This window comes from Athene cunicularia, assembly GCF_003259725.1.
Source record: "Athene cunicularia isolate RWA chromosome 2 unlocalized genomic scaffold, athCun1 chr2_part1, whole genome shotgun sequence".
In the NCBI taxonomy this organism is placed as follows: domain Eukaryota; kingdom Metazoa; phylum Chordata; class Aves; order Strigiformes; family Strigidae; genus Athene; species Athene cunicularia.
This window is the reverse complement of record NW_020799095.1, coordinates 53,005,733-53,020,862: the sequence shown is the minus strand read 5'-3', so window position 1 is coordinate 53,020,862 and position 15,130 is coordinate 53,005,733. Positions and strand designations below refer to the sequence as shown.

The 15,130-nt window shown below is 38.8% G+C and overlaps 1 protein-coding gene across 1 annotated transcript in view; it reads right to left on the bottom strand.

The window, feature by feature from the left end:
- TPPP (tubulin polymerization promoting protein) overlaps nucleotides 1-15,130 on the bottom strand; it is a 56,017-nt gene that overhangs the window by 19,798 nt on the left and 21,089 nt on the right. Inside the window, exon 2 of the mRNA XM_026842223.1 lies at nucleotides 2,445-2,598. Within this exon, the coding sequence (XP_026698024.1) occupies nucleotides 2,445-2,598 (154 nt within the window). The remainder of the gene's footprint in view (nucleotides 1-2,444; nucleotides 2,599-15,130) is intronic.

Sequence of the window (15,130 nt, the reverse complement as noted above, 5' to 3'; positions counted from 1 at the left end):
AAAATTTTTTTTTTTTTTTTTTTTTTAAGAAAAAGGATAAGAACAAACCTCAGACTTGCTCTCGTAGCCTTTGTGTAGGAGTGAGGGCAACTAAAAGGCCCTAGACTTTGTTTATATATCTGATTTTAAACTGTCAAAGATACACGACCTACACTGTATATTCTATTGCCAGCTCACTATCGTATGAGCTAATAAAGCCATGTCTTAATTAACCCCTATCACTTGCCTATTGTTTTTCTTCCTTTGTGACCAAGCTAACCATACACCTTCCGTTGCAGATTAGAAAGCAGCCCAAAATTTCACTCAGTTTCAATGTCTGGCTGCTGAGCCTTCTCAACCACATCAACCACAAGCAGGGATTATTGTAATTCTACAACATTCTGAAGGAGAAGAAAAAATAAACAGAGAAAAAATCTTCTATTACAGCATACACTAAAATCCTCATTGTCTGACATGAAAGTAAACTTTCCAACCATCCTGTTGAAGCTGTGATTTCCCCAGGCTGCCATTCAGTACAGACATATTATTGCTCTGCCTCCCCCCCCGCCCCAAACGGAGAGCACAAAACATAAGACAACACAAAAATCTCCAAATGCTGCTGAAGTATACTTAGCCACAAGCCTCACTTAATCATGCTTTCAACTCCCTCCTTAATATGTCAGCAGTCACACTAAAGTTTTCTGACTGAAACCTGAACTAAATCTACTTGACCTACAGCAGAGCTACACAGAGCAGGGGACATAATACATGGCATGACCGAGTTATCCTAGAACAGTTTAAGAAAAGCTGCATATAATTCTGTCTAGCCATATAGAAAGCAGTCCAACTTAACACTTCCAGGACACAGACTTCCCAAAGTAAACAAATCATTGGAATACTTGTATATAGATTTCATATCTGCATTCCCAGATTGTGAAGAGTAGCCATGTATTTTAATGTATGTAATTTTAATGCCTTTAATAACCAAGTGTTTGGGTCATTTTTAGTACTCAGAAACTAAATTAGCATGATAAAACAAACATAATATCTGGGGGTTTTTTCCCTCCATGCTCCCAGCCTGGAATCTCCCTCCCTTTAAGCTCTGCCTCCTGTTCCTTACTTTGCCAGCAAGCAGGAGAGAATATTGTAATCCCCCCTGCTCTCCCACTATTTCTTCACCACTTCTCCAACCCTCCCCAGGACTGCACATACAATAGGAATACAGGCAAGCCTCACACTGTGAGGCTCCTCCATTCCTCTCCCCCTGGCACATTCAGGTACCTCTGCAGCACCTACAAACTACCCTGCATCTGCAAAGTTCTCTCATCACCCTGTCATCCACACAGAAACAGGCTGTTCCCCTATTATCAGGCATTGATCATTTCAGTATCTGACTGCTGAAATACTGAAAATGAGACCTAGAAGAACGTGCACAATGCAAAGGGATCATCTCTGGATAGATGAACAAGGTATTCAAACTCATTAAAATAAGTGAAAGACAAAAAGAAAGGTTCATTATTTTAAGTCTGTATCAAAACTACCACTTGTTTCAAATGAGGGTACAAGAGTAATAAAACAAAATCTTGTAAAAATCTGACAAACCGTACAAGTCAAAAATCTCCAATTGACATTTCCACTGTTCATTCATGCAAAACCAACTTCTGGGAAGATTATTTACAATGAGACTTTCATCCACAGATCTGCAGCCAAAATTCAGGAGGATCACAAATTTTAAGCAATGAAGTCAATTGACAGGAATATTCAAGTTGCTAGTAAACACTCCAGTATCTCCTATACTAAAAGGTAAAATCTTGCCTGACTTGAGCATTTAAAAGATAACCAAACTTATGTACACCAGGTTTTATAACTTCCTTTTCATATATAAAGCTTAACACCAATATTTAATAAAAAAAAAAGAAAATAAAAGAAAAAGAACATTAGCATTCTGGCAGACTTGAAACAAACAAAAAATAAAGATCAGACCACATGATAATTATTCCCAGATTCCCAGTGTTCTGGGATCCACATTGTCTATTAAATATATTTTAAGATGTCTTTGCTTTAGTTGTTTTGGTATTTCACAGAACATCTTAGAACTGTTTAATGAGGTTCTAAATTTAATTCACTTCTACTCTTTTTGATTTGGATACACCACTCATCATGACTATTTCTATGTTCTAACCACACACACAAGAGCTCTCCCTGAATTTTTCTGACCATGCTACTGGGTGGTACTACAATTCCTAGCAGAAGCAATGACAGTGCCACACAAGAATACACAGTAGTGCAGTACTTGACTGTTGCATAATCTTTGCTCCCACTCAGCTCGGCACAGTTGTTGCCTGCAGGCCCACAGAGGCACGCTGCTGGGATTTGTGGATTGCAATGGGAAGCAGGTGAATACAACACACCACAGTAGATCAAAGTACAGCTAGAACAATCCATTCATTAGATCAGTAACATACCGTTACTCCAGATATAATCGGGGCTTTTCCTTCAATTAGTTTATATATTTCTTGAACTGCTTCCTCATCACTCTTGTCTTTAAATCGCTTCTTGGAGAGTTCTTGAAGGGCTTCCTTAAACTGCTCAAAAGTGATAGTTCTGGAAGACTTTCCCCTGTCAAAACACACAGAAATCGAAAGAAATTACAAGAGAGCACAACAAGCATTCCAAGAATAGCAGAATGTTTCCAGTTTACCACAGTGAACAACAGAAAAACCACAACAGAACAGGAAGATCCATGCAGCCCATTTATGGTGTCAAATAAAACACATATCCCAGCAACATCACTTGCTTTTTTATGTACATCAGTAGGACAGCACTTTAGAAAATTCTCTTGATGAACATTCAGAAATAAAGAGGAATTAAAGGGACCTGGCCTGCTGTCAGACTGCCTGCAGCTCATCAAATCAAATACAGTCTCATTTGGTTGATCACTTATAAAGCCTGCATGCATAAAAGACAAGAACTGAAGCATCTTAGCTGAGTTTTATTATTTAATATTTTTTATCCCTCTTTGAATATCTGGTTATGACATATTCATAGGTCACTATTCATGTATTCACAAGAAAATTAAAAATAATGCTGTTCTGTAAAGCAAACTATTGAAAAGCATTTAAAAACCTGAAATTCCTCTTCTATTAAAGACTGTCAAATTTTAAAGTGATGTATTTAAATTCAGTATCTGTTTTCCTTCTTAGGCCATCACCTTCATAAAACATTCAAAGGTTCATGTAAAACATGAGTCTGATAAACTCATAAACACCCCATAAATTCAGAGCTGAAGACTTGCTGTTGTTTTCACTAATAGGAAGCCCATTTTTCCACACTAGTAGATTACTTGCTTAGGTTTACTTCCAGTGGAGAAGATTTTGCTATTGCAGTGTACAGTGCAAAATCTGACAGGTAGAGTGGGAAATTCACACTTTACAAACATCTATTTATACAGTCACTCCTTGAGATCTTTTACACCCATCAGGTCAAAATGTTTCAATTGATAAAACTCATACTAAGAAACTCAGCATTCACTGTGGACATGTCCTAACTAAAAGGGGATTAATGCAAGTCTGTTTTCTAGCATTTTAAAATCCAGAGACCTGGACAGGCTGGAGCCATGGGCTGAGGCCAACTGGAGGAGTTTCCCTAAGGCCAAATGCCGGGGGCTGCCCTTGGGCCACAACAACCCCCAGCAGCGCTACAGGCTTGGGGAGGAGTGGCTGGAGAGCTGCCAGTCAGAGAGGGACCTGGGGGGGTTGATTGACAGGCAGCTGAACAGGAGCCAGCAGTGTGCCCAGGGGGCCAAGGCGGCCAATGGCATCCTGGCTTGTGTCAGCAATAGCGTGGCCAGCAGGGACAGGGAAGGGATCTGACCCCTGTACTCGGCACTGGTGAGGCCGCACCTCGATTCCTGTGTTCAGTTTTGGGCCCCTCACTACAAAAAGGACATTGAATGACTCGAGCGTGTCCAGAGAAGGGCAACGGAGCTGGTGCAGGGTCTGGAGCACAGGTCGTACGGGGAGTGGCTGAGGGAACTGGGGGTGTTTAGTCTGGAGAAGAGGAGGCTGAGGGGAGACCTCATCGCCCTCTACAGCTCCCTGAAAGGAGGTTGCAGAGAGCTGGGGATGAGTCTCTTGAACCAAGCAACAAGCAACAGGACAAGAGGGAATGGCCTCAAGCTGAACCAGGGAAGGTTTAGGCTGGTTTATTAGGAAGCATTTCTTTCCAGAAGGGGTTGTTAGGCGTTGGAATGGGCTGCCCAGGGAGGTGGTGGAGTCCCCATCCCTGGAGGTGTTTAGGAGTCGGGTTGACATAGCGCTGAGGGATGTGGTGTAGTTGGGAACTGTCAGTGTGAGGTTAATGGTTGGACTGGATGATCTTCAATGTCTTTTCCAACCTAGATGATTCTGTGATAATGTAGTGGAGTACACACTGTTACTTTCTTTTCCCTAATACAAAACCATTTTTACTGTTTTGCATTTTAAAATTTACATAGGGGTCCACAGTATTAGTGAGATTACTCACTATTTAAAAAATAAAATGCTATTAATTCTATCACACACAAAACATACCTTTTCCCTATATTATTAGATTATAGATTCCTTGATCTTTAGAACAAGAATTTATACACCAAAATTTAGCCATACATTTTAAGCTAAAATTTAACAGGTTAAATAAAAAAATTTTCAAAAATGTTCTGATACTTACGCAGATGCAACCTTAAATAGTACCATCTTTAATAGCAGATGTTTTCAGTTGCTGGCTACATTATGAAACCCTCAAAGTCAAAGAAATATTTGAGAGTCCATGTTACTGGGAAACATGCTACTACATGAGTTTTGTTCACTGCTTAAGCATTTCTTCTTTATGCCAATTTAGAGGGCATTTCAATCAAATGAGAAAAAAACCAAAACCCAATAATCCTCACATTACAAAACCTAGACCAGTCCTTTCAACAGTGACAGCTGTTTATACAGAAATAAACAATAGATGCAAGGACTGAGAAATTGGGCACTGGCAACAGAAATCTCAGGCTAGAAAAACTATGCATAGAAATCTAATTTTAATTCAAGCACCTAAAGAGCCACTTCAAAGAGCAATTAATCTCTCTATGATCAATTTATCTTTGATCTTCTCTTGGACACCTTCAGAAGACAAATCCCTCTCAGTTGGAGGGTGCCTCCACTAATGAAAGGGGGAAGTGAGATTTCACAGTTTTAGACACTGTTAGGAAGTGAATCCTATTTCAGTTAAACAAACACAAAATGAAATTTTATCCCAGGCTTTTAAAGTAAGGAGAAATTGTTTTTTCACAACAAAATTCAACACTAATGCAATCCTTTACATACCATTCATTACTAGTATCCTTTATTATCAACACAGCCCAACATGTAGCAAATCCCTACATTCCTCACACTCCCTATTTTAGCCAGGAATAAACTTTACTTGTTTTTTGACCAAACTTTGCTGCTTGCAATTACATGTCTGCTTTAGGTGAAGTATATGCTGGAGTATCTCATGGAATTAGCTAGTAAATATCATCATGACAGTGGAAATGAAGAATACAATTCAAGGTTTCATTAATCAGAAAGACACAAGGAATAAACTGCAATTAACTACCCGGAATTTGTCCAGGATCCTCATCAGTAGGATTAACATCCCTCTTCTGATGCAATATGTCCAAGAACTTCTAACTAGCTCAAGAGGTCAGGACTTAATTTTGTTTTAACTCTCATGTAGAAAAAGAGAACATTGGCAATCACTGCAAAGCTTCAGCATAACAACACACTAAGGCCCTTGTTCACTACAGACTCACAGTCAAGTCTAACATACAGACCTTTCAAATGCAATTTTTTGTAGCACATAGGTTACCTGGAAGTCTCAAAATAGGATTGCTACAGTTTAGCTTGGATCATCAGTCACAATCATCACAATAAGGAAGGGAATGACCATTTTCAGAAAACTGTTGAAGTTAATGTTGATTCCTTTTACTAACACATGTAGAATTTTGGGTTCTGCACTTATCAAATAGATGAACATGACTTTTTTTTTTTTTTCTGTATTAAAAGGAAAAATACGTAAATGAGGATGCCAAGAGGAACAAAGAGCATCTTCTAGTCTAAGATATTGCCATTCCTACCTCTCACATTTGGTCTTTTCCCTGTCACACTAACATAGGGAAAGGAAATTAGTTTTTTTTCCCCCATCCAACTTAAGGTGTAACCACAAATTGGATACATATATGAGCAATGTAGTATTGCTGCTAGACCCAAAAGAAAGTGTGCATCATGGTGGATATTCTTTACCAGCAAAAAACACTAACTGTAGTAACACTAAAAATAGGATTGTGAGTAATTTTTTTAACTATATGCCAAGTAAAAGTTTCCTAGATAAAGCAGCTTTAATTTTTAAACTCATGATCTTTTTCTACACTCCGAAAACATCCTCTCTTCACATCCATCTATTACAACATTATCAAACCCATTTGAAAAGCAACATAAATAACTTAAAAATTCTATAGTTGCAAAGTACGCTAAATCTTGTGGAAAACCCTGAGAACATAACTCTTGATTAACTCACATGTTCTGGCACTTTTGGTAGCTATGTATGGTACCTATATGCCATGTACCATAGAATCTAAATTACCAAGCAGCAACACTACAACCCCTCCTGTCTCTAGAGACAGGTCTCAAAGAGCTTTGAGCAGCTGCCATCACTGTTACCTGTCAGGACAGCATGCTCCTACCCTCTCTTCTGTCTAAACATGGGTTTAATGTAGAGAAGAAAACAGACTGAGTATGTAGAAATGATGGAGGCAAAGTTGCCAACAAACCTACATAGCTCTGGATTTATACACTCTTGCCAAAGGTTCAGCCCCCTCCAGGTCCACAGAAATTCCCTGTAAAGAAGGAATTTGGAGTACTAGTGGATGAAAATTAGACTTGAGGTGGCGATATGCACTTGCAGCTCAGAGAGCCAACCATACCCTGGGCTGCATCAAAAGAAGCGTGGCCAGCAGGTCAAGGGAAGGGATTCTGTCCTCCTACTCCTCTCGGGCAAGACCGCCCTGCAGTACTGCATCCAGCTCTGGAGTCCTCAACATCAGACAAACATGGACCTGTTAGGGTCCAAAGGAGGGCCACAAAAATGATCAGATCAGTTGAACACCTCTTCTGTGAGAAAAGGTTGAGAGAGTTGGTGTTGTTCAGCCTGGAGAAGGCTCTGGAGAGACCTTATTGAGGCCTTTCAGTCCTTGAAGAGGGCCTTATAAGAAAGATGGGAACATACTTTTTAATAGGGACTGTAGCAATAGGACAAGGGGGTAATGGTCTTAAAATAAAAGAGGGTAGATTTAGACTAGATATAAGAAGGAATTTTTTTATGATGAGGGTGGTGAAACACTGGAACAGGTTGCCCAGAGATGTGGTAGATGCCCCAGCCCCAAGGTCATGTTGGATGGGGCTCTGAGCAACCTGATCTAGTTGAAGATGTCTATGCTCATGGCGGGAGGCAGTTTGACTAGATGACCTTTATAGGTCCTTTCCAAGTCAAAGTATTTTATGAAAAATTGTAATACTATGAAGCCTGCATGACACACCACACAAGGCAGTTGTACCCTAAGTTTATTCCCACTATTTTTAATGCCCTGTTCACATTCAGGAAGCCCCTTCCTCACACCAACTTTTCAGAGGTCATGAAGTTAAACCTTAAAAAAACCCCTAAAAAACCCCAAACAAACCAGTTTCTTTTATTAAGCAATTGCTACAAAGAATCAGCTTCTTTGTGTATATTTGTAACTTGTTTCTAGAAGCACATTATAAATATCTCGTTTCCATGGGAATAACAAAACAAATACATTAACTTTCATTTTCCAAATGTTACAAGTTCAAAGAACTTGTCTACAATTTAGTATGCCAAGGGTGATCTCTCAGCTATTAACGCTCTTCCCTTAGGTTTAGCACTACAGAGAGTTAATAGAGACCTAGAAAAAAGAAAATACTACATTAAAAAAAGAAAAAAAATTATGAATGTAATAGAAGGAATGTGTGAACAGCTACAGGAACATGACACAGTCAGACACTGGAAATGCAAGTTAAAACTATCTGACCAGAAAATGAGACAAAATGGAAAACAGTAACAACAGAGGGAAGGTGGGGAAAAAAAAGGCTTTTATGAAAACAGACATCATAAAGTTGTCAATCACAATGAAAAGAACAAAATATATTTAAGAGGGGCTTTAATAAGTTTAAGCCCTATATTTTATAATGCCACAAAGAAACCTTTATGTTTAGAAAGGATACATTCTTACATGCCATTCTATTTTAAGCTTTGCTTCTTACAACAAATAAATTACTCTAATACATCATCCTTTGGTGGAAGAAACAATGTAGTCATGGTACAATCATGGAAGTTGCTTCTATCTATGTCTCCCTCTGGGAACAGACTAAGCATACCCAGAAGAATTTAGGAAGCCTGTCATCACTTCCCCTTCCTTGATGGGTCTCTTCACATGTCACCACCAGAGATAGGGAAATTCTGAACTAAAGCTTGAACTCCTCGGTTTGCTCTTGGGAGCTCAAGTTCACATATGTAAAAGCATCAGTTCTGATCCTGGACATCAGCATAGTGATCCTAACCTGTAAAAGATCAAACATTGGCCCAAAGTAGACTGCTGTAGCAAGTGTTGCAGTTTTCATCTGCAAATATTACTACTCACAGTGTCCTGTGTTCACTAGATTAACAGTGTGAAAATACACTGTTGCAAATTAATGTCATTTGGACTTGAATACTGTGTGGATTAACAGTTGTCTACAATTTTAGCTGAAAAGCTATTAAATTCACACCACATGCCCAATACACAAAATCCTCCACCAATATTAGAAATCTTTACCTCCATAGCATTACAGTTCTGTGTTAATACAGCAAAGTCTCCAACTTAATAGTTTTCTGTCTTAATCTATGAGCTACCAACAGTCATCCCATCTCAAAAGATCACTTTTCAGTTTTCTTAGACTGAAGAGGAGAAAGAAGATCTAAAAATATTCAGAGAAGTTTCTATTCTTCCTAGCACACCAGAGAGGATTACAGCAGCATACACTAACCAGGACTTTTTGCTGTCGAAGTTGTCATCTACCCACAAAAGTCTAAGGAGCACAGAAAGTCTGGCAAGGGTCTGGAGACAGCATAACTAGAGGTGGGAGCCCAACAAATACTTCTGCATAAACTCTCATACAAGGAGTTTTGTTTGTAAGGCTTATTTAGTCTAAATTCACCATGGACTTGGGTGTCTCAGTCAACCAAGTAGTCAACTAAAACTCAACAGCATCATCTCTTGTAAACAGGAACAAACAGGATTTGGGCTATTCCCTATATTTATTCCCATTTCAAGGCAATTTCATTCATTCAGAACACAGAATGAAGGACTGTGATGGCAACAGAATGCTCGAGTGGCTTGTTTGTCACAGTGTCTGTCTTACTGGAACAGTAAGTTTAATTGGACAATTTCTGATTTGCCACTACAAATTCTGATTTGCTCCCACATTCATGTAGGTAACTGCTAACCAAATAATAAGAAACACTCCTGAATTATCAGAATGAATAATTTAAATTATTCAAATTAATCATATAAAGGTCTCGTGACAACATTGAGAACAGACCATAGGTCAGACTTTTTACCCCAAACCCTACAAATGCATATTTCCTAATAACATTCAGACCAGACTTTGAACTGTTTATCTTAGCAAGGAAACAAAAAAAAAGGAAATGTGAAGTGTTTCTTCTAAAATTTTTTTTTTTTTAAAAAAAAAAGAAAAGAAATAGTTGGATCTTGCTCAATTTGTTCAGATTTTTTTTTCTTTTTTTTTCCAAGAGCAATCTGCCATAAAAACTCACTACAGCTGAAACTCCGATTTTCATACAAATCAATTTTTCTAATTTGCCACTTTACAGTGACAACTTTATGATTATTACTGTGGTATTTCCCAAAGCATTCACTCCTGTTCATTTAGTAGAACTGACATTTATTCTTTTCTTACTACTTATAACACAACAAGTCTTCTTGATTGTAGTTTATAAACATACATTAATAGGAACAGTTAGTGGCATTTGTACTGTACAAGTTGACAGTAAAGAGGTACCACAGACAAATTCCTTGAAGCAAAAAGGGTTTGTACTGGTCTCTGCAAAATATATCACTCATCTAACAGGTGTATTCTTTTTTCCAAGAATGCCCGCTCTGATGTTACCAACACAAAGTCGAAGGCTAATCTGTTTAACCAAGAAGCAAATTATAACACGGGGCTGGTAGCTTATTTTTTCCCTTTTGTGGTTTACAATTTTCACTTTCTGCTCTCTTTGGGCTACACAGCTCAGCAGTTTTACTGGCCATCAGCCTCACAATACCCAGTAAAAAAAAAGTCCCAAACTAAAGGTAGGTCCCTAGGTAGGATAACCAGGCTGCTAGAATCTTTCCATCTAATGGAGTACTTAACACATCCTGTGAAGATCTGTTTCTTGTTACATATTAGTCAAGGATGAAATTACAAAATTTAGACATACAATCAAAATACTTACAAATCAAAAAGAGAACACAGTTTCTTGGATAAAACTAAACAATGTATGACTAACCCAAAGCAGACACTTGTGTAAAAAATTGACAAATATAGCTGAAGGGAGAAGCTGAGTTGGAGGAAAGATACAGCAATACAATTCGATCAGGTTCTTTGTGCTGCACTAACAGTTCTAAAGAAAGGTGGCTGTAAAAGAACCAGTTAAGAAGACAAAACCTGAGGTATCACCTTGCATCAGAAACTTCTGCCCAATTAATGGGTAGAACTGGGATACTGAAATCAGACATCTGGGTGTTGATGCAGCAGGAATAAATTAGAAAGTTATTAGGAAAGAAGATATCCTTCCAGAAGATAGCCTCAGAAAAATGATCCTAGGAAGAAGATATAACAGAGATATCCAGCTAAGATAGTGGCCACTTCTGGAACACACAGAGCTTTAAGTGCATGGCTATTTACCAAAAGGGGATTCCCTTGATGGAAAGATTAGGACTGACAAAGACAACATCTAGACGACCTTCACAATTACTCTATAAATAAAACTTCTAGCATCTTGGCCAAGTCAGATATAAGGAGTTGGACTGAACAGCTTCACAACCACAAGGGAATGCCATCATCAGTTTTCTCATCATTCTAGGAGAGCAAAGCAACAAGAGAGGCACAATGCAAAATGCAGTGTAAAATGTTCTCTAGTATATCACAATAGTCATGGCTTGCAGAAACCCCTCTAGAGTCAGGGAGTGGGCAGCAAGGGTAGAAGAATCGCATCCTTCACTCGAGAACTGAACCTGAAAGGGCCAGTTTCCCTCCAGGTGGCTTTTGTCTCACTACTGAGCAAGGGTAAAGCTGAGCACATCTAGGTCATTGTAAGCATTGGAAACTGTGACAGCTTGTGAACAGCCATGTTTTGAAAATCTGAAGCAGGAGGACTTTAGCAGCTCACAAAATAAAGCAAAGATATCAACTTTGATTTAAACTGTTATCATACAAAGGAGAGAGATGTTCTGGCTGTCAATCCCCTGGACTCTACACAAAGAATGTAATAACCTTACACACACAATGGATAAAAGATAGCAATTTTATCACAAGTTTATTGTTGCCCTTATCCTTAGAATGCTGTCTGCTTCTGTGAAAGAATCAAATAGATGATGTGCAACCTACAGAGCATGTTGTTCAGTAACATAGTAATCTATATTTTGGGTGCATGAAGGACTAGCACAATTTGTCAGCACAACTCAAATGGAAGTTAGGCATTAAAGGACATGGCAGAGGTGAGTGACAGCAGCAGAAACGTTAGCCAAAGTACAGAACAATGCAAGAAACGGACAGCAAAAAAAGAGAGGCTGCAGACAAGTCTTACACCCAAATGGTAGAGGACAAACAAGTGCTGAAGCAGAAAGACAGTGCCTCAAAATCAGGCTTCTGCAGATATGCTCATTTTTTCTCCAGAGGCCTCCATTTATTTGCTGTTCTCTTTGGTTCTTTCTTGTCATCTTAAGGATATGCACTACACTGGACACATACACACAGATCACAGGGAAAGGGAGCAGAAACTGTTAACCACAGGGTAACAACCTAATGCAGTTCATAACTGACAGGTACACTGCTGAGCACATCCAAAATATGAAAATCCAAGAGGATAATGTCATAGTGCTCATTAAATCAGCCTCATACCAATAAACGAAAGCAGTTAAAGATAGCTGCAGATTTACTAACAATCCTCAATAGCCAATCATTTCATCTGTCAGTCTTCCCCAGGCTGTGATAAGCTTACTACATTAAGATAGTGATAAGAAGCTATTTTCCTACAATAATGTTTAGCATTTTATCTTTCCAAGGGCTGAAGCAGCTGACACACTCGCTACAGTTTCAAAGCTCTTTCTGCTGTTGAAGGGCAGAGGCTTATATCAAAGGCTTTAGAGCTGAAAGGACAGGGCAAAGAACCAACATCACCTGTACTTTTAATGCCAGTTAAAGTAGTGTACATGAACTCCTTGCCTGATACCCAGAGAAAGAAAAGTAGAAAACACAAATAAGGTGTCCTTCTAGAGTTCACCAGCAATCCCATGAGCTGACACATCTCATTCATGTCCCAGGAGAAAAACCCCAGTGCTAGGTTTTGATTCACTCCTCAGCAGTATGAAAATATTTGGTTAAAAAGGAGACCAGTCTATGTACAATGAAACCATGTCCAACACAAACACTGTTGAAGGGAAGCTAGAATACCACCACAAGCCGTGACTGGAATAAGACCAATGCTGCACAGCCAAACGTCCTCTAAGCAAAAGCGAATGTATTTGATCCCAAGCAGTTAATCCATAGAAACTACAGAAAATTGTTTGTAAGTATGAAAAGAAAAAGATTCTCAAGGACACCTTTCAGATTATTAGCTATTTTTCAGGACTTCTGCTATATTATTAAGCTGAATTCATATAAATACATGACAATCAGAGATAGGAAAAGAGATGTAACCCAATGAACTTCTGTGTTAGTACCCAGTTCCCTCAGGCTTTGGATAGCCAGTAACCTTTCTTGCTGCCTTCTCTCCACATGCAGTATCTATGTTTTGACTGTGTTGACATTCAGGGAAGACAAGCTCTCTCTTTTGATGAGACCAGCTAACCAAGAACAGGACATAGCATTTCATAGAGGAGAGAAAGATGAAATCTCCACAATAGAAATGGAACAGTTACGTAAGACAGTGCTATTTTTATTAATGAGACTCAGAACAGAAAATCTCAGTATCTCACTAAGGACTAGATACTGGATGATTAGTATACGACACCTTACTCAGGCAAAATTCAAACACAACTACAGGAGGTCAAAGAACAATGAATTATTAACTAGAACGTGACATAGTAAGATCTGAACTCATTGTCTCAAGATATTAGAGCTTAAATTATGCTTTCAGTAAGACTGAATTGGACCTTGAAAGCAAACCACTGCACAAGGAACAGAATAATAACTGAATCCAACTCACTCATTATTATGCAGCAACAGTGAGGATCCAAGCTTCCTTCTAGCACCATAAAATCCACAAGTTCTTCCCAGTTTTTCCTTAAAATTACAGTTTTAAAAAGCCTTTTATGTGCTGCTAACTTTCTCAGAATCCTTCTTGTTTTCCTCCTGGGATCTTGTGTTGTTTCACCAAAAAGCCTAGCTCCGTATCTCTACAATGTCTAATATTATGTGGGTTTTTAAATTCCCATTCAGGATCTTTATAGATACCAAAATGGCCATTTCAGCTACGTTGGGCCAATCCACATCAGAGTGGCATGTAAGATGGTGGCAAGGCAAAGGGTTTATATTGCGGGGACGTGTTTTTAAATCACTATGAAGATCAAATAAAACTACAAATGCAATCCAAATATTTTATTGCTTGTTCCTATAGGGAAAGATGTCTGGAACACTCTGTTCCAGTGAGACCTCTGAAAAAACTCCCATCCTAATTCAGAAATTACACTGTTCAGTATAAAGAAAAAAGTCTCTGACTGAAGACAAGAAAAATGAAGGGAAAGGGATGGAAAAAACAACCTTTAATTCACATAGAGTATACTCACTCTATTATTCAGGCACCGCAGCTGTTTGTTAATGATACTGCCAAGACAAGCAAGTTTACTCATATTTCATGGCCAAGAAATTCAGAAGGCACTAGCTGATAGCTGAGGTACCCAGCTCCCCGCCAGCACCAGGAAATTCCCCTCTACCCTCCAAGTAAGTATCTCCAGTTACAGACTGGTTTGTGGGGTTTTTGAGAGAAAAGTATATTACCATTTAACACTACACATAGCAAGTGTCTTTGCATAGCTATTTCTGAAACATAATTTAAACATTAAATAACATGGCTTGATGTATCTGTGGAGTGTAATAGCAGCTCATTGCTTCCAAAAATGCTACTGTGGAAGGTAGAGCATCAGTCTCATCTAATCCAAGGTGGGACTTCACTTTAGAGTTTAATAACACAGAACTGAAAAACAACAGATATTTTTCAGACTGACCTAATAAGAAAATGTCATTGTCAGATGGTTTTACAACAGCAAGATTCCAGTTTTTCAAAGGATTTCACAGGGTTAGAATTTTTTCCACGTCAAATTACACATAAGTATGAAAGCTATTTCTGAACCCAGTGACAGCTCAGTGATAGTGAACTCTCCTGAGAGGTCAGATATATTCAGGTACATAAAAAAGCATGTGTATGTGGGAGGTGTTGTTTTAGTGATCCTGAAGACAGGGAGAAAACATGGATGTACATATATCTGCTAACATTTTCTGCTGGCAATATGAGAAGATGGCAGCATTAAAAATAGACAGCTGGTGGTAACTGAGAGTGCAAGCTCAGTCTATGGGAATCATTGACCGTGGATGGAGATAGAAAGGTGTGAAATCAAGAATGACACACCAAGTGAAAGAAGAGTAACTACAGTGACAGCCCATATCCAGAGGTCACATGCAGAGAATCCCACAAGACATCTGTCTGTCATAACCAATGGCCAAGGACCAAATCACAGTCTTCAAGAAGGGAGACTCCAGACTGCAGGTACGCACACAGCAGAATTATCACAAGTTCTCTTTCAAGCAAAACAAGA